A 25,182-nucleotide genomic window follows, 5' to 3' on the forward strand; every position below is an offset into this window, starting at 1 on the left:
GGCCGGCGGGCGGGGGCGGGGACGGCGGCGCGCGCGCGCGCGCGGCGGGGCGGGGCGAGCGGGGGCGCGCGCCGGCGGCCGCGGCCCGAGGGGCTTGTGGGTAGCGGCTGCGCGCGGCCGGAGACGGGCGCCGCGCGGGAGTGTGCGAGGGGAGCGGGCTTGTGGGACCGAGGCGGCCGCGGCGAGCATGGGGGCGGGCTGGCGGCGGCCGTAGTTGTCTGAGCCCGGGCTTCAAGCCTCCCGGAGCCCCAGAGGGCGGGGCGGTCCGGGCCCGGCGGTGGCCGCGCCGCTTCCCCGCTCCCGCCCTCGGAGTCCTGAGGGAGCCCGCGGCGGACGAGCGGACCGGGCGGCGCGAATCTGACTGAGGGGCGGGGACGCCGTCTGCTCCTCGCCGCTCCCGGCCGGGCCGGGCGGCCCCTCGGACGGCCTCAGGCCCGGGACCGGCGCGGAGACCCGAAGCCGGGGCTAGAGGCGGGCGGTGGGCCCTGGCGGAGCCCCGCCCGGGGCCGGCGGTTCGGGGGCGGCGCTAGGCCCCGAGGCGCCCGGGCCGGAGCGCGGGGAGCGGGGAGTGCGGGGCCGGGCGGCGGCGGCATGAGCCGGCCCCCGGCGACGGGGAAAATGCCCGGCGCCCCCGAGGCCGTGTCGGGGGACGGGGCGGGCGCGAGCCGCCAGAGGAAGCTGGAGGCGCTGATCCGAGACCCTCGCTCGCCCATCAACGTGGAGAGCTTGCTGGTAGGTGGCCGGGGCCCCCGGCGCCCTCCCCGCTCTACGAGCGCCTGCCTCCGATCCCCGCTCTGTGCCCACCCATCCGTGGGAGGGAGGTCTCGCCCCACCCCGCCCAGCTTCCGGCAGCCGGGCCCCGGGTCGGAGGCCAGACACTCCTGCGACTAAGTTCCAGCAGGAGGGACCCACGTCTGATTCCTTCCCTTCCACCTCCCGGCGCCGGTGTCCTCCGCGGCCGCCCCCTTTCCTGGAGCCCTGGGAGGGAACACCCCTCTTCTCCTTCCCGCCCGCCCTCTCGGTTTGGGGAGGTGGGGTGCAGGATTTGCTCTTTCATTCAGCGGACTAGCCAGTTTGAAAGAGCGGCGTGCTGCGTGGGGACGCGGGGTCGGAGCCGGGGAGGGGAAACCTGATGCTCTCGCTGTGGGGAGTCCCCACCTGGGGTGGATGACAAAGAGCTGTCCTCGTTCTCCCTGCGGTCTGCCACCTTGAAAGGCGTCGCTAAAGTTTTCGTGTGGCTTCAGGTGTCCTTGAACCTCCAGGGTTGCGATTAGTGCATTGTAACTTCTGCAAATTTAGTTGCCCGAGGTTGTTGAGCCCGAGCCGAAGACTCCAGTCTGCATTGCCGAGTAGAATCAATCTCTCCTTTTCATTGCGTCTGTCTCCCAAGACAGCCCTTGAAATACAAGTGAATAAGCACGTCAAGTCCGCTAGCTGGCCCTCGATTAAGGAAGGAGTATTTTTTTTTTTTTTTTACCAACTGGAAATGCACCGTGGGGGGGAGGGGGGATTGCTTATTTCTTATTTTTGTTTTGTTAGGTTAGACGATTGCATCTCAGACACTTTGGTTCGTGTGCTCTTTGTGGGAACAGGAGGTGTGGATTTTTACCCTGGGGAGGCGGAGAAAGTGAGAAAGATGCTCCGGATGTTAGATCCGCCCCGGAGGACTAGAATTTGCGTGGGTGGTGCTTGGATGCGGTGGGTCTTCTCGCCCAGAACCCACGTTCCGTTCTAGTCCCCGCGTCGGGAAGCCGGGCGACCGTACGTGCTGAGAACTGTGCCTCCTCCCTTTCCAGTGCTGAACTGACTTTTCTTCCGAAGTCATTGGTCACCTTTTGCGGTTCCTGGAGTCCTTTGCAGGGTGACTCAGTGCTCACTTTGGCCAAAGTGCAGGAACTGCCCGACGAGCGCGTCTCTTGCTGTGCGGGGAGCAGAATGCGGCGATGGGGAGCAGAATGCGGCGATGGGCCGCGTCCTGGCTCGAGCGCTGGGCGCTTTCTTCCGCCGAGTTTTGTGTGAGGCCGTGGGTGTGCTTTCCCGGCACGGCGGCCCCCCTGGTCGGGCTTCGGGCGGCTTCGGCCGGCTTCGGCGGGGGGCACGAGGGGTTGCGTGAAGGGCACAGCTTTTCTTGCGCCGGAGCAGGGACTCTGGGCTTCGCTCCCAGCATTTTCGCTGCGGTATTTTGCTAGCAAAACTTTGACCCAAGGCCAGAAAGTTCAGTTAAAAATAGCGCCGCGAACCTCCAGGATTCGTCAGGTTCGTATTCAGCCCCACATAGAAAGGTTTTGCACGTCACTGTCATTTCTTGGGTCTTTACCGATGTTCGCTCTCCAGGTTATTTTGAGCCTGAGCCCGAGCCCAAGCTGTTTTCTGCCCGTGACGTGTTCGTCGTTCCATTTCGTACGGTGTTTTCTAAACCACTAAGACGAAGGCTGTTTTTGAAAGTGAAACATCACGCGTGTTTAGTAAACAGTTGGGCCCATTCATTGCTGGCGTGCTCAGTCCTGCCGGGACACTTGACGCTTTCAGTAAGGTGACGTGTTGTTGGTGCGAGAGCTGACGTTACCTGCTGCTGACCCGACACCTTCTGCTGTTGCTGTTTCAGTTGATTGAATGTTGTGGTTCTGAGTTGGAGTGAACCTAACCGGGCCGCAGATTGGCCCCTACTCTTCTTTGGAGCCAGGTCGCAGTGCTTGTGTTGCGAATTGATGAGCTGAAAAAAAGTCTCAACTGCGTTGTAGTTAGTTTTAAGTTACGTGTGTTTCATTGTGCAAGATAGAATGAGTTGGTCTGTGTGTGTGTGTGTGTGTGTGTGTGTGTGTGGTAACATAGAATTTACCATTTTAACCATTTTTGAGTGTACAGTTCTGTGGCATTAATGACACTCGCGTTGTGGTACAGCCGTCACCACTACTCTGTTCATTTCCAGGAACTTTTTTATCCTTCTAGACAGAAACCCAATGAATTAATCTCCACAAGAGTGTTATAAAAACATACTTCTTGAAATGCTCATGATGGAATGGTTGGGATGCAGCCTGCGTGTCACCTTTGACTGTTTCACCGAATAGGGCATTTCTGTTGGTTTTATTATAGAAAACGAGTAGTTTTTTCTTTAACAGAGGAAAAAACTTAACAACACAGCATGGGTCTTAGTTACTTCCTTCAGGAGTTCAGAGAGCACCGTTTAAAGCCGTGTACTAAGATGACAAAAGTATGGGGATGAAATACACCAGAAGTTACTGTATAATTATTCTTAGACGGTAAAATCTGTAGGAAAAAATGTTACGTGAGATTACACGCAAAGCGCTTAACTCAGTGCTTGGTGCGTCGTTGTGCTCGTTAAATTTAGCTCACTTGTGCTTGCCTTTAGCATAGTTAATTGCTTTAAATTTCCTTTGAAAAGGAAAATGGTTTTATTGGCAACTATTCCTTGCTATGTAATTTTCAGTAAGCAGCATTATAATCTGAATTTGCCATCAGAGAAGTGCTAGCAATCATCAAGCGTAGATAAAGCTGGATTCTAAGACCATGTCAGTGTTAAAAGGCTAAATTTTCTCTGCAGAGGCTCCCTGCTTTATTACATGGGTCCTTAGATTAATCTGAAGAGAGTATATCCCTTTTGTGTTTGCAGGTTGTGGGCTGCTTGGTATTATTTAAAAATAGAGTTTTGAGAGGGGTCTGTTTCTATAATACTTTTTTTGGAGGGGAGGGATTTCAGTGGTATGCTTTTGTAGTGTTTGAAACTTTTTGGTAAACACCCATGTTTTGTTGTTAGGACTCAGCTTCTCATACTGTTTTCCCAAATAATCTGCTAAAAAGAATTGTACTTTAGCGTTATGCTGGAGAGAGTTTAGCTTAGTTTAGTTTAGTTTGTAATCTTTATACCCAGTGTGGGGCTCAAACCCATAACCTCGAGATCTACCAACTGAGCCAGCCAGGTGCAGTTGGAAAGATGTCTTTCCTGAGCTCTGCTTTTGGGTTTTGATGTGTTTTATTTTTTAAAAGAGTAGATGGTTATAATAACCTGTAGGATTCAGGCTTGAGGAAACTTATGGAAGACTGGTGCTGATGGGGAAAGGGGATTAAAATTTTATTTGTGAACTTGAGTGACTTAGAATACAAAATGCTTTACTTGATTGATTTCATTATACTGGTAAACTATATGAAAATATTTACCACAGTGCTTAGATTTCAGCTTAGTACTGGTTATCGACCTAATTATAGTAAAATTTTATGTGTATTTTTTCCCCACCGTGTAATAAGTGCAACTACCATAAAGATATAAAAGTGAAGTGAAATAAAAATTGAAAAATTGTTTTATACACGTTCTTTGTGAAATAAAAATGGGGCATCTTTAGCATCAATGGGATTACTTTACTTAAAACTTGCTCTTTTGGGGCGCCTGGTGGCTCAGTTGGTTAAGCATCTGGCTTCGGGTCAGGTCATGATGTCATCAGGCTCTGCTCTGACAGCTCAGAGCCCTGAGCCTGCTTTAGATTCTGTCTTTCTTCTCTTTGCCCCTCCCATGCCTGTGTGCTTTCTCTCTCTCTCTCTCTCTCTCTCTCTCTCACTCGCTCGCTCTCAAAAATAAATAAACTTAAAAAAATTTTTAAAAACTTGCATTTTTATGATTATTAAAGAAAATGAATTGGCTGGAGAGGTTTCAAAAAGTAATTTATGGCATTTGCTGTTTAGGTGAAGTTGAGTGTCTTTGAAAGTACAGGTTCACAGTCCCTCACCCACAGTTTTGCTGCATGTAAAGAACTCTCAAAACCAAGTTTTTGGTAAAACTTGCATGATGATAACCTCTGACCGGATCTGATGTTAGAATATTTATAATCAGTTTGTCCCTCTTGGTGTAAGTAGGAATAGCTTTCCTTGGGGAAATACTAATGTGTTTGATTTCAGGGTACTACTGCAGACTCAAAAGAGGGTTTTCAGGAATGTAGTGTATATGGTATATGTACTTTATTACCATTCTGAAATCTAAAATATTCTGAATTTGGAAACATCTTGCTCTAATATAAGGGTAGTGTAGACTTCTATGTTTTAAATACTGTAGTTGTAAAGAAATTGTGAATAATGATCTTGAAACCTAAGTTGTTTTGGTTGAGTCATGAGCTCATAGTTCTCTTTTCCCATTTTGAATTCTGAAATATTCTAAACATTAAGAGAATATAGAGCTCAAATATGAATTATGAAGCATAAAAAACAAACATCCATGAAATCACTGCCCAATTGGATGAACAGAACACTAGCATTTTGAAGTTACTGTGTTTGGGTGTTGCTGCTGCTTCATCAGTCTTTCTGTGTCCGCTCCTATTACCTTGGCATTTTTGTATTATTTCTTTGCTTTATTTTGTAAATTACATTTGTATATTTCCCTAAACAGTACTGTTTAGCTTTACTTAATTCTTTAACATTTAAAAAAAAGTTAAAACGTATGTAGTGTGTTCTTTTGTGATTTGCTTTTTCCAGTCAAAAGTTTTATTTCTAAGATGCACCCACAATGTGGTTTATTCATTTCAGTGCTATGGAAACCAGTCTTCAGTGCTCCACTCTATTTGATGGATATTTAGATTGTTATTCTTTTCTTTTCTACTGTTATGGACATTGTTGCTGTGAACATCACTGGAGTCCACGTGAAGGACTAGGCTATCTGTAGGCTAGGGTATATATTTAGGAGTGGAATTTGTTGGGTTTTCAGATACGCTATTTTCAACATAACAAAGTAATGGGTAGAGTTAAAATTTTCCCCCAACATTTTATTATGGAAAATTTCAAAGTATAGTAAAGTTGAAAGAATTGATAGTGAACATCTGTATACTTTCCAACTAATTAATATTTTGCTGTATTTGCTTTATTACATCTATCAGTACGTTTATCCTTTATCCATCTATCAGTATGTTTTTTTGTTTTTGATTCATTTAAGTTGTAGCTATCAGTATGCTTGTCTTTTAAATACTTCAGCATGCATTTCTTTCTCTTTCTTCTTTTCCTTCCTTCCTTCCTTCCTTCCTTCCTTCCTTCCTTCCAGTTGGCTTTGTGCCCAGCATGGAACCCAGCATGGGGCTTGAACTCACCACCCTGAGATTGAGACCTGAGCTGAGACCTAGAGTCAGATGCTTAACTGACTCAGTCACACAGGTGCCCCTGAATAAGTTAAAATTTTTTTTAAAGTACAGTCTCCCCCACAATGTGAGACTTGTACTAACGACCTCAAGATTAAGGTGTATGCACGCTCTCCCCCCTGAGCCAGCCGGGGGCCCCTAGCGTGCATTCCGTTGAGTAGAGCTCAATATTTATTTAAGCTTTTTAAAGATTAAATTTACATACAATGAAATGCACAGATCTTAAGTGTACTATTGATGACTTTTGACAAAGGCACACACCTGTGTAATACAAATCCTTACCAAGATACAGAACATTACTAACCCAAAAATCTTCCTTATATGGCTTTTCAGCTAATTCCACATCCCATTCCCTTAGATTCTATCACTCTTCTGATTTTTTTTCCTACTAAAGATTACTTTAGCCTCTTGTAGAACGTCATATAAATGGAATCCTATGTAGCGTGTACTCTTTTGTATCTGGCTTATTTTATTTAGCTCAGCGTAGTTGTTGAGATTTAGCCATGTTATTGTGTATATCAACAGTTTATTCCTTTCTTAGGACTGAGAGCAGTATTCCATTATATGTATAAACCATAGTCTTTTAGCCATTTCCTGTTAATAGATATTTGGGCTGTTTTTAGTTTTTGGCTAGTATATATAATATACTTAGGCTTTTTTTTTTTTTTTTTTAAGTTTATTTATTTATTTTGAAAGAGAGCACAAGTAGTGGAGGTGCAGAGAGGGAGAGAGAGAATCCCAAGCAGGCTCCGTGCCACCAGTATGGGAGTCTGACGTGGGGGCTCAAACTCTCAAACCGTGAGATCATGATCTGAGCTGAAGTCAAGAGTCAGATACTTAACTGACTAAGCTACCCAGGTATCTCAGTGTACTTTGAGTGTTAATAAAGCTTGCTAAGAACAATCTTATATTAAGTCTTTATGAGGACATGTTTTCATTTCTTTTGGGTAAATACCTAGTATTGGATTTGCTAGGTCATAGGATAGGTATGTGTTTAATTTTTAAGAGCTGCTAGAGGTGGGTGTTTATGTAATTTTTAAGAACTGCCAGACTGGGGCGCCTGGCTGGCTGCTGTAGAGATTATTTAAAAATAAAATCTTAAAAAAAAAAAAAAAGCTTCCAGATCCCTTTCCAAAGTGGTCATATAATTTGACACTCCCACAACAGTGAATGAGCATTCCAGTTCCTCCTCAACACTGAATTTTATTTTATTTTATTTTATTTTATTTTATTTTATTTTACTTTATTTTACTTTATTTTTTAAATGTTTGTTTATTCTTGAGACAGAGCATGAGCAGGGGAGGGGCAGAGAGGGAGAGAGACACAGAATCTGAAGCAGGCTCCAGGCTCTAAGCTGTGAGCACAGAGCCCAAAGTAGGGATTGAACCCACGAATTGTGAGATCATGACCTGGGCCAAAGTCAGGCACTTAACCAGCTGAGACACCCAGGTGCCCCAACACTGAGATTTTTAAATTTTAGCCACTTTGTGGGTGGGTAGTGGTATCTCGGTGTGATTTTAATTTACATTTCTCTGATAAGTAATGATAATACTTTTTCAGGCACTTACTGGCCATTTGTGTACCTTCCTTTGTGAAATATTTGTTCAAATTTTTGCTCATTTAAAGAATTTGGGTTCTTAGGGAGCCTGGGTGGCTTAGTTGGTTAAACGTTGACTTTTGATTTTGGCTCAGGTCACCCTCTCACGGTTTGTGGGATTGAGCCCGATGTTGGGCTCTGCGCTAACAGCTGGAGCCTGCTTGTGATTCTGTCTTTCTCCCTTTCTCTCTGCCCTTCTCCCCCACACTCTCAAAATAAATGAAGTAAACATTAACAAAATTTGGGGTTTTTCCCTTTATTTTTATTATTGAGTTACACAAGTTCTTATGTATCCTATATACAGTTCTTTCTCAAATATGTTTTGCCAATTTTTCCCCTAGTCTGTGGCATGTTTTTTTTTGTTTGTTAGTTTTGTTTCAGTCAATTTTTTATGATTATTGCTTTTCCTGCCTAAGAGGCTTGCTATCCCCCTGTTACAAAGATATTCTCTTTTGCTTTCTTCTGGAAGTTTTATAGTTTTAACTGTTATGTTTAGGTCTAGGATACATGTGAAGCCAATTTTAGTGTATGGTGTGAGTTAGGGGTCAAGGTTCACCCCTCCCCCCCATATTTCCCCTATCCAGTTGTTTAGATTATCCTGTACCTTTTTTTTCCAGCTTTATTGATACATAACTGACATATAACATTGTATAAGTTTAAGGTGTACGGTTGACACATGTATATTTTACCAAATGTTCACCACAGTGAAGTTACTTAACACGTCCTTCACCTCACATATTTACCATGTGGTTGCTGCTATTTTTGTTAGTGTGAGAATATTTAAGATTTTTTTAGTAGCAACTTTCAAGTATACAATACAGTATTGTTAACTATAGTCACCACCAAATTCACCAATTTTTAATAAATACTTTTCTCATTGGATGGGTTTGGTGCCTTTGTCGAAAATGAATATGCTGATAGGTGGATTTTTTTATTTGTCTCTCTACTGCTTAGTAACTACATTCAATTGTTAGATACACTTATGTTATTTAACTCATGCTCTGTTCATTTGTGGGTTCTGTTATTTAACCCATGCTCAGTTTATTTATTTTTTAGTTTTAATCTTTTTACCTGAAGGAAATGGGCAGACAGCCATGGCTGAAAAACCTAGATTTTATTTTTTTGAAGGGAAGAAAGATGTAAATTTTTTTAATTTTAAAAATCATATGTTCTTATTGTAAAAAACTTAGGAAATAAAGGTATAAATTCAAATAACATATATAGTCTCCCCACGTAGAGTTAAATTAACATTTTGGTATAATCTGTGTGAAAAATTAAAATATAAAAAAAGTAGAATTACATTGTACATGTGCTTTGCCATTTTTTTTTACACTTAATAATAGAAGCTTTTGTATAGTCAAATTTATCAATCTTCTCACTAAAGAGTGATTTCTGACTTAGATGTTATGTTTAGGACATCCTCCATCATCAAGATTATGGTATCATATACCTCAATTTTCTTTTAGTACTCTAATGATTTTATGTTTATTACGTTTGGAATTCTGTTGGAAACTGTGAAATAGGGGTACAAAGATTTTATCAGGAGGTTCGTCTAAGTATTAGAGCTCCCAAAATAATAATTAGAAGCCTTTGTTTATATCTCTGTATGTATTCCTTTTACTTTTAAATGTTTATTTATTTTGAGAGAGACGGAGAGAGCATGAGCAGGGGAGGGCAGAGAGAGGAGAGAATCGCCAGTAGGTTCCACCTTCAGCTGAGAGCTGGACGAGGGGCTCAATATCACAACCTCGAGATCATGACCTGAGCCTAAATCAGGAGAGATGCTTAACCCACTGAGCCACTCAGGTGCCCCTATATCTTTGTATTCTTGTCTTATCACTGTCTAGTTGGAGAGTGGTGCTTGGGAGAAGAGAGAGGGTAATGATTATAGATTTGGTTTTCATTTGGGTGTCTTGAGTTTTTTTATGGAATACTACTGCAGAACTATACTTAAAAATCCTGTTCTGTGCTAACTCTCAAAAAATATATCTATAAGCTGTTAGTGATAAAGGTTACTGGTGAAGAGAATGTGGATGACTTAGGGCAGCTTACAGCTTTTGAGAAAAAACCCACAAAATAACATTTTCCATTGGCAAGTTAGCCTATTATTTGGAGCTTAATATTTAAATTGTGAAATCATGGTGGCATTTGGGACTCTACTAAAACTGTCTCCTCTTTATCCTTGATTGTAGTTACTCTTTCCTTTCATCTGTACTTTTTTTCTTTAAAAATATGATTGAATCATGGAGATATATTTGTAAATTCTGCAACTGGCTGTCCCAGATGACCCTTGTTCATCTTTTTGGAAAGCATTTGGATCATAATAGTTAGCATTTATTGTGTTTTCTCTCTCTCCCCTCCCCCCTTGCTCACTCTTCCTTTCTGTGTGTGTGTGTGTGTGTGTGTGTGTGTGTGTGTGAGAGAGAGAGAGAGAGAGAGAGAGAGAGAGAGAGGCAAAAAGGAAATACTGAGATTCATTCTTGGTTCATCTTTGATAATATTTTGGGGGAACGTTTCTCTAATTCCAAGAATGATTTTATGGTTTGTTGCTTCATTTTGGTAAGGTAGGAGTTGTTTGTTCAGATATCTGAGGTGCTTTATAATTTTTTGTTATAGTTAATTGATGACTTATTCAATATCTGATTTCCTTTATTCTTTAAGAGTTTAGACTTTTTTAGTTATAAAGCAACCGATAGAAATTTTCTTTATTTTCAAGAGATGATAGGTTTGGAGTGAATTTTTAACACTTTGTTGTTAGGGGTGGTTTTAAATGCCATGTAGATGAATAGCAGAGCCTCCTCCAGCAGTACCTTAGATGGAAACAGGAGAACAGGGTTGGCATTATCTTAATTACCTGTATGATTGTAATAAGGAATGCTTAATATACCAAGTGTTGTCTTTTTTTTTTTTTAATGTGTATTTTTGAGAGATAGAAAGTGCAAGCCAGGGAGAGGCGGGGGTGGAGGGCGCGCAGAGGATCCAGATTAGGGTCTGTGCTGACAGCAGGGAGCCCGATGTGGGGCCTAAACTCAGCAGCTGTGAGATCATCACCTGAGCTGAAGTCCGAGGCTTAACCGATTGAGCAACCCAGGCACCCACTAAGTGTTCTCTTATATATTTCCTGGTTTTTGAGTTTACTTAATGAACAGAATATAAGCTCTTTTAGGACATGTGTCTTTTTTGTCTTCCTGTTGTTGTGCCCTGTAAATATTTGTTGAATGAACTAACAGTTTTCTTTTAAGTAACAGGAGTGATAACCTGTAGAAATATATCCCTGCTTAAAGAAATATTAAAGTATTCCCTAAATAAACATTGTTATGTGTTCCTATCACTTATTTCTTACAATTTATAGGAAAGAGGATAAGTAAACATCTGTATATGCAAAGAGGATAAATCTAAATGGTAGAATTGGAGGTCAAGCAGGAAAAGTGAATAATGATTGGACATTTTCTGGATTGTGGTGAAACAATTTGTTTCGGAAAGGATTTAGCTGATTTTACTCAGTGTGTTAGGTGAAGTTAAAGACACTTCGTGTGGGCTGCCTATCCTTTAACATTTATTATGTTTCTTCTGTTTCCCCTAACCCCTGACTTTTCTTCTGGTAAAATATATCCAGTTCCTTCTTATATACCTAGGTGATGCCTGCGTTGAAGCAGTGCTTCATGAGTAAGGGCAGATGAAATGATGGTGAGTGTGTTCACAGTGGGGGGTGCCTGGGTGGCTCAATCAATTGAGCAACTGACTTCGCCTCAGGTCAGGTTCTCGCAGTTTGTGAGTTCAGGCCCCGCGTCGGGCTCTGTGGTGACAGCTCAGAGCCTGGAATCTGCTTCGGATTCTGTGTCTCCCTCTCTCTGACCCTCCCCTGCTCGTGCTTTGTCTCTGTCTCTCTCAAAAATAAACATTAAAAAAAAAGTTTATTGTTTGTAATAATCCATCCTTCAGTAAACCCAAATGCTTGATTTTTATTGTTCCCTTTGCATTGTATTTAAAACAGCTGTAGAAAAAAAGACCGTGTAGAGTATGGTTTTTCTTCTGTGTCTAAAGGTGACCGTCATTTAGCAAAGGAGAGCAATACACAGTATCTTGCTTGTAGTAAGTCCTTGATTATTGTTGGTTGAATGATAACTACAAGCTGTAGATGTAGTGCAGTTGATAAACGTGTTTCAGTCTCTTCTTTGCCCTTAGAATAAGCTGTGAAATAGAAGTCTGGCAGTTGAGAGTGGTCAGCAGGTGTTGAACATAGGTATCATGTTTACTAGATTTGTTAGTTCTTTTTATTGAGGTATAATTTACATAGTCTAGAATTCACTCATTTGTAAGTATACAACGTACTACTGATTTTCAGTAAATTTATAGTGTTGTGAAAACATCACAATCCATTTTCATTAACCTCCCAAAATTTCCTTGAGCATGTTTACAGTCTGTCCTTACTCCCAGGGAAGTCAGCCACTGACTTGTTTTCTGTGTCTGTAAGTTTTTCTTTTTTGGAAAGTCCATACAAGTGGAGTCATACAATGTGCAGTCATTTATTCTGACTTCTTCCACTTAGCATAACATTTTTGAAGTTCATCTGTGTTGTAGCATGTATTAGTATTTTGGTCTTTTTTTTTTTAAAGTTTATTTATTTTGAGGGAGGAGCAGAGAGAGGAAGCCACCCAGGCGCCCCAGTAATTTGTTCTTTTTAATTGCTGACTAATATTCCATTGTATAGATATACCATATTTTGTTTATGAATTCACCATATGTGTAGACACGTGTTTTTATTTCTCTTGGCTAGATTTTAATGAGTTGGATTGCTGGGTCATGTAGTATGCATATATATATATATATATATATATATATATATATATACACACATATATATGTAAACCATATATATAGTTTATGCTTAACTTTTTCCTTTTTTCTTCTTTTATGCTTGACTTTTTTTTTTTTAAATTTATTTATTTATTTTGAGAGAGAGAGGGAGCTTGAACAAGCAGGACAGGGGCAGAGAAAGAGGGAGAGAGAATCACTGTCAATGCAGAGCCCGATGCAGGGCTCAAACTCACGAGCTGCCACATCATTCCGCGAGCCCAAATCAAGAGTTGGATGCTTAACTGACTGAGCTACCCAGACGCCCCTCTTATGCTTAAACTCTTAAGAAACTGTACAAAGTGGCTGTACAGTTTTCCATTCCTACCAACAGTGTATGAGGGTTCTAGTTCTCCACATGTTCAGAGAATGCCTGGCATTGCCTATCTTTGTGATGATAACCAGTAACCATGATAGTGCATTTTATTTACTAATGATAAATGATGCTGAGCACTACTTCATGTGCTTGTTAATTTTGTTTTTTAATTTTTTACCAAAGTATCATGAGTATGGTCTAGTAAAAGGAGTTTCATTTCGCATCCCCCAGACCAATTTCAGTGTTTATAAATAGAAACAAATAGATATAGATCAGAGCCCTTTATAGGTGGAATTATCCTACTGGCTGGTGTTTACACCTGAAAGGCCCAATTAATACTCAGCATTTTTTTTTTTTTTTTTAAACCTTGTTGTGGTACCTTTTGCTTCCAAGTAATGAATGAGTCTTGCTGAGCTAGCTGTATAGGCCCTGATAATGGTAGCGAAGTCTCTACTAGTTGAGTTATTTCTAAGCTACAGATCAAGTTGAAGTACTTCTGACTTAAATGTACGGCCTTTGATTGCTTCTTCATTATGTTTTGTGCTGATATTTTCTTTTTCGTTTTTTTTTCTTTTTTTTCTTTTTTTTATTTTGGGCATCTTGAGTAAGCTTATAAACTGATTTCTCTCATATTGACCCAACATTCATCTTTATAAACTTTTCTGTTTTACGTAAAAACAAAAAATTCTTGGGGATCCTGGGTGGCTCACTTGGTTGAGCATCTGACTTTGGCTCAGGTCATGATCTGACAGTTTGTGAGATTGACTTCCGCTTTGGGCTCTGTGCTGACAACTCAGAGCTTGGAGCCCGCTTTGAGTTTTGTGCCTCCCTCTCTCTCTGCCCCCTCCCCCTGCTCATGCTGTGTCTCTCTCTGTCTCTCAAAAACAAATAAACATTAACAAATAACAATTCGTACTTTTAATTTTGTAAGTTGATTCCTATGATAGTGTTTTAATTTTTTTAAATTCATTTTATTTTTTACATTTATTTATTTTTGAGAGACAGAGACACAACACAAGTGGGGGAGGGGCAGAGAGAGAAGGAGACACAGAATCCGAAGCAGGTCCAGGCTCTGCAGGTCCAGGCTCTGAGCTGTCAGCACCAAGCCTGATGCGGGACTTGAACTCACTGACTGTGAGATCATGACCTGAGCCGAAGTCAGACGCTCAACCAACTGAGCCACCCAGGCGCCCCAGAAAGTGTTTTAAAACACTATGTGTTCCACTTCACTATTGGCTTATACTTTCAGTACCCCTCTGATTTAACATACAGATACAAATGTTACTTCTTTTTTGTTCATAGGTGGCATTGGATATTGACTTGTGGGATTAAATTATGAGCAGAGTTCTGGAATTTAACCAAGAGAGTTCTTTTCAGATGTAAAAGGAGCTGCCATATTTGTGCATTCTGTGTCAGGATATGACCCTACAGTTTGCCCTGTATGATTCCTTTAGAGGTTGTACTAAAAGTATGCTTATTGAAATAGAAGTTGTTAGTTTAGATTGTATTTTTTGAGTTTTTATTAAAGATAATTCCAAATGGGACTTTTTTGAGCAGAAAGGAAAATTTAGGAAAGAATTCTTTTAGTATTTAAGATGCTTTAATTTATTAAGCATGAATTTTTAAAATTTTGATTGTAGTGATAATTATTTTTCTAAAAGGAAAGTGCACTGCCATGAGCTCTGAGGCCTGCAAGATGTAGTGAAATGTGTATATATTGAAACCCTTGCAAAAATATTTCAGGTATTAAATGTGTAAACATCAGTATGATTTTGAAAAATTTCACTGTTTTGGGATAACTTACAGAGTTATGGTTTGTAGTATTTGGAACTTTTATATACATTATATGGCCATATTTTATTGTATTGCATAGTGGATGATGTTCAAGTTGAAGTTGAATGGTTAAAAATGATGTGTTGTGATTGGCCAGTTTGCCTGTGTTGAAAGAGTCAGATTAAAAAATTTTTTTTGTATGAATCATTAGATTTTTTTTTAAGGGCCACTAATTGGTCATACAATCAGCATATATTGGAATTAGTGAAGATGAGAGGAAAGTATATCCTACTTCTTTTTAAAAAAATTTTTTTAATGTTTATTCATTTTTGAAAGACAGAGAGAGACAGAGCGTGAAGGCGGAAGGGGCAGAGAGAGAGGGAGACACAGAATCTGAAGCAGGCTCCAGGCTCCAGGCTCCAGGCTGTCAGCACAGAGCCCAACACGGGGCTCAAACTCACAAACTGCAAGATCATGACCTGAGCCGAAGTTGGATACCCAACTGACTGAGCCACCCAGGCACCCCAATATATCAAACTTTTTATTTTCTTTCAGAGAAATAAGATATCAAGTCAGAAATTAGGGAAAGAGTTCATGCAAAATCTAACCACATTGTAGCTATTTTAAATTTAGCAAAATTTGTCTGGAGTTAACAGGACATTTGGAGTCGCTTTTAAGTAAGACATGAACTTTGACTCTTTGTCTTGGCTGGCTTCTCAATGATGATATTTCTTAAAATAAAATCACCAAAATTAATGTGCAGATGAAATAATGATAAACTTCTCTGAACTTTAGATGCATAGCGTGATCTTAATTGCATCAATGTGAAACAGTGTGTCTTACATTTTTTCAAAAGCAGTTTTAAAGTGCCTTTAATTTAATGCATTGACAAAAATTTTCATACTGGATTAAAATAAAAAGGAAATCCATAGATGTATCTGGAAATTTAAAAACTTAATACCAATACAGTTTATGTCTTGGCCCTTATAGGTCATTTTCTAATTTATATCTGATAAATCCAATAGCTAAGGCAGTGGTTTAAAAATCTTGTTATACATAGCACTCAACTAGAGATCTTTAGAAATATTGATGCCTGGGGTTCCTGGATGGCTCAGTCTGTTGAGCGCCTGACTCTTGATTTTGGTTCAGGTCATGGTCTCGTGGTTTGTGAGTTTAAGCCCCATGTGGAGCTCTGTGCTGACAGTCCAGTGCTTGCTTGGGATTCTCTCTCTCCCTCTCTATCTGCTCCTCCTAGTCTCTCCCCCCTACATTTTTTTTTTTTTAACGTTTTTTTATTTATTTTTGAGACAGGGAGAGACAGAGCATGAACGGGGGAGGGTCAGAGAGAGGGAGACACAGAATCCGAAACAGGCTCCAGGCTCTGAGCTGTCAGCACAGAGCCCGACGCGGGGCTCAGACTCACGGACTGCGAGATCATGACCTGAGCCGAAGTCGGACGCTTAACCGACTGAGCCACCCCGGCGCCCCTGTCTCTCCCCCCTACAAATGAATAAATAAACTTAAAAAAAATTACTGATGTCCGGCTTCCAACCCCCCCCCCCCCCCCCCGACATTCTAATGTAATAGGTATGTAATGTGACCTGGAGATACCAGGACTTTTAAAAGTTCCACAGGTGATTCTCAAGTGCAGAAAAGAGTGGGAACCACTGAGCTGAGAGGTGCAATATTGAAATTTAAAGATTGGCACAGAGGGCACTTGGGTCCAAAATGTATCTGAGGAAAGGAGAATACTTATTTCTTTTTCTTCCTTTATTTTTTGGATAAAGCTAGAAAGTCAGAATCATCTGATGGAAGTCAGAATCACACCTGAGTACTTGGTAGAAGTGGTGTCAGATCCTCCGATTTGGATTGGCCTGTGGTGGGGGCAGGAATGTCAGGTGATTCAGTGCAGGGTAATCTGCAGATCAAAGTTTGAGAAACTTGTAGGTGCTGCTGCTTTTACTGACTTGACAAAACCAACAACAAATAATCCAGATCTCTTTGGCACACAGAATTGTATATGTGGAAAAGGCTGGTGAATGGAGGGATGCCAGATTTTCTGAAATATCAAGGGTCATCACATTTTCTGTCTTCTTTTAGGGCTCTGTAGGAGTCAGACCAAGGTTTTTCTTTTTCTTATTTTACAAGGAAATTTAATTGCTTTGCTGAGCTTTTCTGAAGGGAGAATCAGACAAGATAGACCAAATAGAAATGAAAAACAATTTTTATTGTGGTAAAATATACATTGTATAAAATTACAATGTAGGAATGTTATTGCATCATACTCTTTCATGAGAAATGTAGTCTACAGAGACTTATTGATTGGCCTGGAAAATACATAATTTTGATGTTTCACATTTAATAAGTGGCAACAGGGAAAATAGTGGCAGCCTGTTTAGTCACTGACAGTGATTTTATTCAGAAGGAAAATTTCACTAGAAATGTATGGTCCTTCAGAGCATAGCACCTAAAACAGCATGGTGTATGTGTATCTGTGAATGTGCCTGTGTTTAAAAATTAATAAAAGCATACAAAAATTATTTTATGGTCCCTTTAAAAGCAAGCAAAAAATAAAATGCTATAAAATATTCAAAGTCTTTATATTAAACTATTTTGAAATTTCATTTTCAGAGCAGCCTTCAGGTTATTGTTATATTATGTAACATTCGTGTTAACACGTTCCTGTTTAGATTTTTTTCCTGCACATTCTTTGCAGTTATGTCTCTTCACATCATTGAAAATTAGAGAAAACCAGACAATTCATACATAGTGGATAAGTTGTCCATATTTTTCATTCTCTTCAGCATTCTACATCAGACTTCCTCTTGTGTGTCTATTTTAATTTTGTGGTTAAGGAGTATGTAGGTATTTTAGAAATTTGAAAATTTGCATTTACTGATTTTTGTTATAGTTATAGCTATTAGAGGAATGGCAGTTGTGATTTTTGTTTTTTCTTTTAGTATTTGAAATCTTTAGCAGCTCACTTTTTATAGATTCTATCTTGTAGTTAATAAGATTGTACACTCTGGTGGTCAAGGCAATATTGATTAATATTTATGAGACTATAGAGTGACATATAGTATCTTTAAAGCTCTAAAGATTTGTGGCAGTTTATACTTTAAAATCTGTCCATCCTTTCCAAATTATTACTGAATAAGATAACTAAAATGTGAAACAAATCTGCAACTGGGTGGTCCTTCTTTCACTGACTAATACACTTCAGTTATCTTTAAAAGTTTGTTATATGTGGGGCACCTGGCTGGCTTACTCAGTGGAGTGGGGGGGCTTTTGATTTCGGGGTTGTTGGTTCCAGCCCCATGTTGGGTGTAGAGATTACTTTAAAATCTTAAAAAAAAAAAGTTTGCTACATGTGATTGATTTATTAACATTTCATTGGAAGTATTTTTTCAAATTTAGAAACATTTTGCAATCTGGTCATTAGAATCCTAATCCGTAATACCTCAGTGTTGCACACGATGTTCCAACATTTCTAAAAAGTTAGCAAAATGCAGTTTAATTTTAGACTTCATGATTTGTGATATCATATCCATGCTGAAGCATTCTGAGGCATTAATTCAGCTATAGCTATGGAATATGTATTTCATGATTGCAACAGTTAAAATTAAAATAGGACTATGTTTTAATGTTTTTATATTCTGGCTAAACAAGAATTTAGTCATAAAAGCAAGATGTTTACATTATAAAAGAATGAGAAAGCTCACTCAAAGGATTTTGCTGGTAGTTCTGGAAGACAACTTATGCAAATTTTTTTTCTGTAAAAGCATATATTTTTGTTAAAAAGGAGAAGCTGTAAAATTAAAAATTTTGAGGACATTACTGAAAACAGGCTTTCCATATTGAAGACATTTCCAGAATAGAACAAGGGATGATACAAATAAAACTAAATTTAGAACGAATAAAAGGAAGCTCTAGTAAAAATTGGCATATGATATTTCCTACAGAGGGAGGCCATAAGTAAGACACTGAATACATTTTTAACAAGTTAATTACTCAATTTTTGGAGGAAAGTTGGTATGAGGGGATTTTTATAACCTTTATCATAGGTAAGTTAATCTTTTAAGATTATATGGAGAATGTAAGTTGCTGGCATAATATTTTACTGTGCTACTTTTTTTCCTCTTATAAACAGAACCGTCCAGTCTGGTTCAAGTTATAACAAATATGTGAAATGAAAGTGTAAGAATCTGAAAAATAGCATACTTATTTCAGATAAGTTTTTGTAAGCCAAATTCCATTAAAATAAGTTCATAAAATGGATCCAGTTTAACCTGTATTAATATATGAAAAAACAAATTAATTGTTTTCCTTAAGATTTTTTGTTTGTTTATTTAGGGTAGTAAAGGTGGAAAAAAAAGAAGGGAAGTGCCTTGATAATTTTCAAGTGTTTTCTTTAGAAAAAGAAACAGCGGTATATTGGCAAGAACACTGGATTGGGGTCAGAAGAGCTGACTGGTATTAATTAATCAGATGTTTTATTAATTATCTTCTTGACTATGATAATTTATAAGACTATATCTGTCTTTCTCAAGGAGATGTGAAGATTAAATTCAGTGGGAAACTAATTCTAGTGTATTAGTGTTCTGTAAACTGTGCCGAACTTAAGCTTTTTTTTTACACACAGATGAACTCTCTGTAAAATAGGCTAAGTTGCATATGTCTGTAACTGTCTTCAGAAAGGTATGTGCAAACAGTCAGTCTCCTGATGTTAGCCTGTTTTTCCCCAAAATGGTAGCACATTATTTGGCACATGTTAGGTTCTCTAAAGCATCAAATCACTGAATAAAAATTCGCATATTTATTTTTTAATTCACTGAGGATAATTAGTTTCATTGGGTGAATATTTGCATATATTCATTTTTTGGCTTATTGTATTCCAGGTGTCAATTTTTCTCAGCTAAGGTTTATTCTTTTAGAGTAGGTATGATATTGAACTGTGAAAACAGAGTCTGGTGTTCTTAAGTGATGTTTAATTTCAGAAATCCTAGACTATAAATACTAGGAAGAGTCATGACAAAATTTTTAAACCTTTGCATTATTCACTTGGAAAAGTGTTTTAAATAAGGCTTAAAAGAACATTTGGGTTTTACCAGATGTTTTTATCTGTGGCTTGAATTTAGCAACTTTTGGCCTACTTTTAGTGACAAAAGTGAGCTTAGGAGCAGCTAGCAGAATGGTTTGGAAGATGCAAACTGCAGGTATTATGCCGTATTACCTCTGATACCGATTCTCGTCCGTAAGTATACCAGGGTAATTAGAATTTTATCATGTGGGAAAATACATACAAGTAGCATAATAGCATATGTTATCATTCTGTATTGATGGCTACTATAATTAGTAACTGTTTAATTTCCTTGGGTCATGTAATTTTCAAAGCTGATTTTGGGGTGGGTCTGGCTAACAGAGCAGGGTCTTATTACATAAGTCTGTTGTCAACTCTTTGCCAGCCTCGTGGAATAAGAATTTGTATTTCTGTAGGCTAGGAAAAACAATAGCATCTGGGTAGAATTAAAATGGATATGGGGAGAAACCTATATGGGAGTAGCTACTGTTATAATGATACATTGTATACTTTCCCTGTTGTGGCATTTATGAATTAGGAAATGCATTTTATCTGCTTCTACTTTTTTTATATCTCAGTGTTTTTTCTTAGAATAGAGAGACTTCAGCATAGACTGTTTTTAAAAATCTCTGCGTCTAGTGTGGGGCTCAAACTCACAACTTAGAGATGGAGAGTTGCACGCTCCACTGACTGAGCCAGCCAGGCGCCTCTAGCAGGGAAAAGTCCTGATGGGGTTTCTAGCTCACAGATGATGGGCTTTGGGGAAATAGACTTCTCTCTTCAGAGATGTGAAAAGGAAGAGAGTGAGCAGGACCAGAGATAGAGGCAATCATCCTTTTGCCCATGACTTAATATGCTATGTTCTTTTATTTATACTCTCTGCCTCTGTCTCTAATGGGAATGCTCCCTCTCATTCTCTGCTTACAGAAAAACAAGCTTCATTTTTAAAATTGCAAAAGTAATACCTGCCTCTTTTATGTATTTATTTAATTTTTTACTTTTTATTTTTTTTAGATTTTTTAATGTTCTTTTTTTGGGAGAGAAAGAAAGAGCACGAGTGGAGGAGGGGCAGAGAGAGAGGGAGACCCAGAATCTGAAGTTGGCTCCAGGCTCTGAGCTGTCAGTACAGGGCCTGATGCAGGGCTCTAACTCGAACGGTGAGACCATGACCTGAGCCGAAGTCAGCCGCTTAACCCAGTGAGCCCCCCAGGCGTCTCTGAAACAACTACTTTAGAACACATCAATGTGTCACTTTTCTTGTGCCTATAACAGTATAATGGTATATCATTTTCCTTTTTTTCCTGCATATAAAAAAACATGAATACTTAACAGGGTTTTTTTTTTTTGGTAACCAAAATGCAACTATGTCATATCTATCATATTTGCTTTTTTTCATTTACTTGGAGAGTAAATCCAATCAGAACCTATAATTCATCCAGTTCTTTTAAGGAGTATTCCATTGTTTGGATTTGCCATAATATTTTTTTATTAAAAAATTTTTTTTAAGTTTGTTTATTTATTTAGAGAGAGTGCTCTTATGCAATCATGAGATCATGACCTGAGCTGAAATCAAGAGTTGGACACTTAACCGACTGAGCCACCCAGGTGCTCCCGGATTTGCCATGATTACTTTACTGTTTCACTATTAATAGACATTTAGGTTGGGTTCTTCTATTGTAAACATTGCTGCAGTAACATCACTAAATATTTTTGTGCATATGTGAATATTTCTGTAGATTTCTAGAAATGGAATTGGTAGAGCACGTGCACATTTAAAATTGCAAAATAATCTCAATTGCCTTTTTTAGAAGTAAATTGAACTCTCTCAATAGTAGTGAGAATACACATATTCCCGTATCTTTGCTAGTTGAATATCATGAATCTTTTACATTAATTGCCAGGCTCATAGGTGAAAACTCAGTAGCTCCTTTTGTTTTTTAAGATGCATTTCAGTATTTGATTACTAATGAGATCGAGCACTTGTTAGTCATAGTTGTAATTCTTTTTAAAGGTCCATCTCAAATATATTTTCTCTGTGAGGTCTTCTCTAATTCTTCTCCCTTTCTCTAACTCCAGGCAATGATTTTCTTTCTCTTCTCTGCCCACATAATATTCTCTGTTGTAAGTTATTAGAATCATCACGTATTATGATTATTTACCTCTTATATACCAGACCGTGGGCTCTCATAAGGTTGTGACCATGTAGTATTCATTGTTTTTCTAAATTTTGGATATCAGTTTATTGGAAATTTGGGAACTAAAACTAAAACTAGTTTTTAGGTAATGGGGCATAAATGCTTTAAAGGTAATTTCTTTTTTTTCCTCTTAGTTTATTTGACATAATAATTGACATACAGCACTGTATAAGTTTAAGGTACACGACGTAATGGCTGGACGTAAATGTAGTTCTGTGGTATCATCTTTATGTCTCTGCCCGGTGTCTAGCACAGAGCCTGTATGTAGCATTTAGTATTTGTTTAGGAAGCTTTATTAAATGGTTTGTCTGATTCCAACTGGGAGTCTATATGTAAGGTGTGCTGTCTTCTTTTTTTTTGGGGGGGGGGGTTGGCTCTTAATGGTAATGGTTCTAGGGCACCCCTTTGTTTTACAAACGAGGAATTAAGTCTGAAGTCTAAGTCTAATGTCTTATCTGGTTAATGAGATATTTTTATTTCTTTATCATACCCTACGAGGTGTTTTGAAACAGCACAGCTCCAAACAGAGTTACTTATGGTCAAGGACAAATACTGATTTCTACTAAGATAGATGGCAAGCTTTTCTCAATTCTTACAGATTAAGCCTAACCAGTGGGACTTTTGCCTGATAGTCTTGGCTTGTAGCCTTAAACCAATACAAATTATCCAGACTTCATTTGGCTCCTTCCAAAGAGTTATGAGTCTTATGACACACTAGACATAGACTTTTCTAATTGCTAGCACTGGCTGACTCTTGAGAGGCCTGATGCCTTTTCTTTTAGAGAACTCCTAAAACCTGTCCTCTTAGCCACTTTCCCATGAAGTGATCCCACCAAATCCCATTTCATTATTGCCTTTTCATGTATTGCCCAAGATACAAGTCATTATACACATCTCTTCTCACTCTTGTTCCCTCACCTGTTCTTCCCTTCCTTTTCAAGTATTTCTCACCCTTGTTCTAAAGTTAAACATAATCACTTGCATCTTCAAATTCTTTGCTGAATGATACTTAAAAAATTTTTTTTTTTTTTTTAATGTTTATTTTTGAGACAGAGAGACACAGAGCGTGAGCGGGGCAGAGGCAGAGAGAGAGGGAGACACAGAATCAGGAGCAGGCTCCAGGCTCTGAGCTGTCAGCACAGAGCCCGACGCGGGGCTCGAACTCACAAACTGCGAGGTCATGACCTGAGCCGAAGTCAGACGCTCAACCGCCACCTAGGCGCCCAATGTTGAATGTTACTTTTATCTTTGTTTAAGTAGTAACACCTGTCTTCTTTTTTTTTTTTAAAGTTTTTAATGTTTATTTTTTGAGAGAGAGCGCAGGAGCAGGGGAGGGGCAGAGAGAGAGGGAGGCTCCAGGCTCCGAGCTGTCAGCACAGAGCCCGATGCAGGACTCAAACCCACGAACCGTGAGATCATGACCTGAGCCAAAGTCGGACGCCCAAGTGACTCAACCACCCAGGCGCCCCAACACCTGTCTTCTTCTTAAGGGAGAGCCTTCTCTAGTGGAACTTGTACCTTCTTTTATTCTCTACAGATCCCAGTTAGGAAAGGATAGGAGGCGGTTTCCTTGTTATCTTGTACTACAAGGTAATACCTTGTAGCAACAAGAAGGTAAGACCTTCTTGTTAAAATTGCCGTTGTTGAGTCTCATGTAGTTGGGGTATCCTGTACTTGGGGTCTCTGCTTGGTCATCGAATTCACAGACTCCTGACTCAGTGTTCCTTTCCGTGCAGGGCTGTGCCACCATTCTAGGTGAATCGGTGTTAATGTGAATAGAATACCCAGGAACCTGGCTTCACAGTTTTCTCATCTTTAGTGGAGCTCTTCACTTAACTCGTTTACTTACTCTCATGAAGCTACTCTGGACCTTACCATTACCTGAAATCAGTGTTACCTTTGAGATCATTAATTGAAACATCGTGCTCCTGAGCTCTTACCCTTTTATTAAACGTATTCATTGATGCTGTTGAGGTAATAAGCAGGTAAGAATCCATTGTCCGTTACTTCAGACCTCTTGCCGGGATTCTCGGTTTCCTTGCCCTGTTGAATTTCTGTCGTATGCATCTGCACCTAGATTCTGGATTAGTTTGTTTCTTTGGCCTGCATAAAAGGTTATTTGTTGAGCTCTGATGGAGAAAAAAAATTACTACGCAGATTGGTGGTTCTGTGAATTTGTGGTCTCTGTTTCTTGTAAGAGCTGTCAGGGTGGCAGAGCAATTCTGTCATTCTCCGTAGGGTCTGTTTTAAACATTCTTTTCTTTCTTTGAACAAAGTATGCTCTACAGATGGTCTTCTCCCTTCATGAGAAAATAGAAGCCATCAAAGGAGATCTCTTAAATTTCCTGTTACTTGACTCACGAGTTTATCTCCTCTGTACCATTTGTTCTTCCTTTTCCTTCTGTTACAGTGCATGAGGTGTCCGTCATTCTGTCTCAGGCTGATTCTCCAAGTGTGTTTGGATCTCATTCTCTCCTTCCGTTGCTTAATTCTCTTTGTCTTTCATCTTTCTTTTAATTTGGATTCTTTTTCATTTGGCTGAACTTGTTCATATGTGTCACCTAAAACAAAAAAAAAACCAAATGACCCCTAGAAAGAAATCTCGATTCTTTCTACCTTTTGCCCCTTCCCCTCAGCAAAACAAACTCTGCTGTCTCACTTTCTGTTCACTCCTTGGTCTGCTATCATCTCCCTCCCATCCTCTCCCATCACTAACACTGCTCACTGCAAGATCATGCTGATTTCCTTGCTGCTAACACCGTCATTTTTAGCAAATGTTCAGAAGTACTTGACATTTCTCAAATTGCCCTCTCCTCTTGGCTTTGATGATGTTACTCAGAGCATCTTCAGCTGTTTCTCTCAGGCTTTGCTTTCTCTTCCACTGCTAAATGGCAGCTTATTATTTTTTTACTCATTCTTTGACTCCTTAAGCTTGTGTCTATTTTGGGGACTTTCTTTATCATTTATATGTTGATAATTTCTGTTTTTCCATCTGAAAGCTTACCTCTGAGCTTTAGGTCCTACATCAGCTAGGCATCTCCCCTTGGATATACCAGAGATACTTCAAGATCAACATATCCACAATATTATTTTTCCCCCTTTGCTTTCACATCTCCTTCATTTCCTGTGATCTTAGACTCAGTAATGCCACTATCCATCTAGCTTGGATCAAGCCAGAAATCTGGCTATTTGGGTATGTCATCCTTGACTTCCCATTCAGTCAGTCCCCAAATCCT

At 39.6% G+C, this 25,182-nt stretch overlaps 1 protein-coding gene across 2 annotated transcripts in view; it reads left to right on the top strand.

The window, feature by feature from the left end:
- Window positions 1–571: 571 nt before the first annotated feature.
- The window catches only part of ROCK2 (Rho associated coiled-coil containing protein kinase 2), a 133,604-nt gene continuing 108,993 nt past the window's right edge, over window positions 572–25,182 (top strand). For both annotated transcript variants that reach the window (XM_042933665.1, XM_042933664.1), the window contains exon 1: window positions 572–732. In XM_042933665.1, the coding sequence (XP_042789599.1) occupies window positions 592–732 (141 nt within the window). In that variant the 5' untranslated portion in view covers window positions 572–591. The remainder of the gene's footprint in view (window positions 733–25,182) is intronic.

The sequence above is a fragment of the Panthera leo genome, chromosome A3 (genome assembly GCF_018350215.1).
Source record: "Panthera leo isolate Ple1 chromosome A3, P.leo_Ple1_pat1.1, whole genome shotgun sequence".
Classification (NCBI taxonomy): domain Eukaryota; kingdom Metazoa; phylum Chordata; class Mammalia; order Carnivora; family Felidae; genus Panthera; species Panthera leo.